This window comes from Lipotes vexillifer, unplaced genomic scaffold (assembly GCF_000442215.2).
Source record: "Lipotes vexillifer unplaced genomic scaffold, Lipotes_vexillifer_v1.1 scaffold916, whole genome shotgun sequence".
NCBI lineage: Eukaryota > Metazoa > Chordata > Mammalia > Artiodactyla > Lipotidae > Lipotes > Lipotes vexillifer.
The window spans coordinates 2,299,626-2,303,485 of record NW_006798383.1 but is presented as its reverse complement, the minus strand read 5'-3'; the positions used below and the strand labels follow the sequence as shown (position 1 = coordinate 2,303,485).

The window sequence follows — 3,860 nt, the reverse complement described above, 5'->3', positions numbered from 1 at the left end:
TCCTCATGGTGGTTGGGGGGCTCATGGGCTAGGAGCCCAGGAAGGATAGTGGGGGAGGTCAGACTAGTAGGCTCAGTTGTTCAGTAGCCATTCCTGGGAGCTGGAGGTAGGCGAGCTTTGTGCTAGCCGCTAGCTTCAGAAAAAAGAGCTAGTCTAAGGGAAGGGGGCCTCGTAACAAGGGCATTTCTCCCCCACTCTTGCCTGCATCCCCAAACCCCTCAATCATTTCCCAAATCTTCTGGAAAACAGAAGGAATCTAGGACAGGGCAGGTGACAGAAGACAGCAGGGCAGGAAAGTTGAAAGAAAAAAAAAAAGGAAAAAAAGAACAAGAAAGTCTTGAGAAACTGACCTGGTTCACCCTTTCTTTTCTTTTTCTTCCCAGTTGCCCAGCGGGGGTCATTAGATCAGGGAAGAAGGCACCTTGAGAGTGAATAGGGCCCAGAGACAGGGTCCTGGAGTGGGTGAGGGTAGGGGTCCTTCCAAGAGAAGAGAAAATTGTAGTCCACTGGCCTGAGATAAGCCTGCGTTAGAGGCTGAGTTGACCTTTGCATCCCTAACCCCCTTCAAGCAGGGTGGGCACTGGTGGGGGCCAAAGAGACTCATACATGGGTGAAGAACAACAGAGAAAATAGGGGCTGACAGGGAGACCGAACAGGGGACTCATACATACCCGGGCCGGTGCTGAGGGTAGGGGAAGAGTGCTGAGAATCGGGGGCGGGGATTCCTCCTAGTGGAGCCTTTCTGGCCCTGTTCCCTCTTCCTCCCGCAGGACCCGGGACTTCAGGATTAGGGGGTAGTGTTGCCAGAGAGCTCGTCTCCCTCCCCGCACTTCTCAGCTCACCCTTTCACCGGGTGCCTCCCCCGAACTGCAAAGAGGAGGGGGCGGGGGTAGGGGGAGCCAATCCCGGCAGCGCCAAAGGGGGGAGGTGGCGGTGACAGCCGCGGGGAGGGGGCGGGAGGAGAGGCGGCTCGGCTCCAGCTCCGGGCTCTTCTCCGCTCCACTCTGCCTCCGGCTCTGCGCTCACCTACTGTCCAAGCCTCCCGCTCCTGCCCCAGGAACCCCAGGTGGGCCCTAGACCGCGGCGGTCCCCAGGCTCTTAGCCCAAGCGCTGACTCTCCAGCCCCCAGCCCCCGGCAGCGCACTACGCCGCCAGGGGGCGCCGTGTGAGTTCTCTATCCCAGCCACCCGGCGCCCCCTCCCACGGCCCACGTTGGGACGGGAGGGGGGCGCCGGGGGCCATGCGGGGCCAGGGCCGTAAGGAGAGTTTGTCCGATTCCCGAGACCTGGACGGATCCTATGACCAGCTCACGGGTGAGTCAGTGGCTTGGGGGTCGGGGGAAGGAGGGTAGATTCCATCCCCCCAGACCCTTAAGCCCTTCTAACCCCTGCCAGGCCCTTACCCACACTCTGACCCATTCCCAGGTACCCTCCCGGCTGTTCTGGGCGGCAGAACACTGAGGTTCAAAGCCTTGGGTCCCGCGGGGGTGGTGGTGGTGGAAGGGTTGGGGGCAGAGCACGTGGGCAGGTGGGGAGAGGCAGCAGGTGTGGGCATGCATGACACAAGGCTAGGAGGGTGTCTATAGTGGGAGGTGTTACGTGCGAGAGCGCCTGTCATTCTTTGTGTCTGTGTGTATATATGTGTGTGCACCTCCCACAGCTGGTTGCCATGTGCCCTGGGCTTGGTGACAGCCAGGGTGAGTGTGATTGCCTGTGATTGTGCAATTGTATGTCTTGTCAGATGTTTCAGTGAGGTTGTGTAGGACCCTGATTGTACTAATGAAGTTGTTTTAACCAAGTATCTCTGTTCTGTGTGCAACTCTGTGCTTTGAGTGTGTGATTTTCTGTATGAAGAGGCATGTGACTACCAGTATGTGTCAGGTCTTCACTTTATGGTGGTATGTCTCTTTGTAAGACTTTATGACTGTGAACCTCCTAGGACAAGCATGTGTTAAACTGGGTTGTGTTTTAATTGTGAGACTGCAGGTTGTATTGGTGTTTGATACTGATTGTGTACTTTCATGTGGTGATGTCTGCAGTGGGGCTCTGTGAGTGTCTATGGCATGTCTTACCCTTGCTGCCCCTCTGGCTTCCTGGGGCAGAAGGGGGTCTTTAGTGCACACCACTGCTTCCCCATGTTTTCCACAAATAGCCCGGGTCGACCCAAGGAAGGACTCTGGTGTCCATCTACCCAGCCTGGCTTCCGGGAGCGTCACCAGCTCCTGTGGGGAGGCTTTGGTTAATGCTGGATCAGCACCCCCCCACAAAGTATTTAGAGATCATTCTTACAACCGAAGCTCCTTCAACCCCCAACCACCCTCCCAGAACTTCACCCAAACCCAGAGGAAAACAAACCCTCTAGCCTCCCCTCCAGACCCAGAGATAGAAGCTCTAGGCCTGGGAGGTGCCATGTGGCCTCCCCTTCTAAGTATCCCCCCAAACCACTTTGCTGCTCAGGCATCCTCTCTCTCCCACACTGGGGAGGTATGTGAGACCAGTACATCTGTGCCTGTGCATATTCCTGGGTTTGGTAGGCAGATCCACGTGTTTGTGTGGGTGACTGTGTCACCTTGTGTACATTTCCATATACGTGTGTTTCTGTCTCTCATTGTGCAGCCTGCCCAAGAACTCCAACAGAGAATGGGAGTAGGGAGACTGTCTGCCCTGTGTCTGAAACAAGCTGGGGAGGTGAAGGGAGGCCATGATCCTTGTCTGTCTTGAGGAGAGTGAGGTTAAGACTTGGGGATGAGGAGAGGACTAGGTTGTAACGCCTTGAAAAAGTGTCTCCCTGACTAACACACCCTGGGGAGGTTCTCGTCCCTATGCCCAGACTCCCAGAAGGGGGACCCCTTCCACTCAGGCAGGCCCCAGATGTGCCCTAGATGTGCCTCAGGCCTGGATGGATTACAAAGGTCCAGGTGACTAGCTCTGCTTTAGACTGTGTTCTCACCAACTCAGGATCCTTGAGAGTAGTAAGGCCCCCAGCGCCCTCATTAGCACCACATTAATCAGTGTTTTCTTCCTGCTTTAACTGATTCTCCCCTTTAGTGGAATCATCTGCTCCCCACTTGGCTATTTGAATCAGAGATTGGGTGGAAGTGGGGAAGCCCTTGTACGGGAAGGTGCAGGAATAGAAGTGTGAATACCAGCTCTGTATGACTTTTGCTCTCTGGGCCTCATTTTTTTCATCTGTAAAATGGGAAATACTACTTCCCACCTGCCTGCCCCCCAAGGGAAATAGAAAGTTCAAATGTTGACAAGCATCAAGAATCGTGTTCCACGTCATCAGCATCCTCGCTGTAGATAGCTCCACACGCGACTTGGGAAGTAGAAATAAGACTACCAGGAGCTCTCCTTTCGAAGGAGGGCTTATCTTACAGCAGGAGGTAAATGGGGTTGGGAAGCCGGTGTTAAGGCGGTGGGTGCTCGGAGACGCCTGAGCTGAAGCCGGATGGGGAGTCGTTGTCCGCGGTGCTGAAGCGCTTGCAAGGCGGAAGTGCAGCAGGGCCAGCCAAATTCCCAATGTTCCTTCCTTGTGCAGGCGGGATTCCTGGAATCGGACCTAGGGGTATTCTTTGGCTTCAGTCATCCCGGCCTATCAGGCTGACAGGGAGGGGGCGCTAAAGTCATACCTCAGGTCATCCTGGGTTGCCCCAGCCTCTTTCCTTACCCACTCCCACCCCAGGCTCAAAACAAATCTGGGGGGCTTCCCTGGTGGCGCAGTGGTTGAGAGTCTGCCTGCCGATGCAGGGGACACGGGTTCGTCCCCTGGTCCGGGAAGATCCCACATGCCGCGGAGCGGCTGCGCCCGTGAGCCGTGGCCGCTGAGCCTGCGCGTCCGGAGCCTGTGCTCCGCAACGC

General features: G+C 56.2%; 1 protein-coding gene across 7 annotated transcripts in view; it reads left to right on the top strand.

Annotated features, from left to right (window-relative positions):
• The first annotated feature begins 996 nt into the window (after positions 1 to 996).
• Positions 997 to 3,860, top strand: part of KCNIP2 (potassium voltage-gated channel interacting protein 2) — a 17,652-nt gene continuing 14,788 nt past the window's right edge. For 6 of the 7 annotated variants that reach the window (XM_007470381.1, XM_007470380.1, XM_007470379.1 and 3 more), the window contains exon 1: positions 1,241 to 1,313. In XM_007470381.1, the coding sequence (XP_007470443.1) occupies positions 1,241 to 1,313 (73 nt within the window). Of the gene's footprint in view, positions 1,314 to 3,860 lie in introns of all 7 variants that reach the window. The other variant, XM_007470374.1, reaches the window with a different exon arrangement.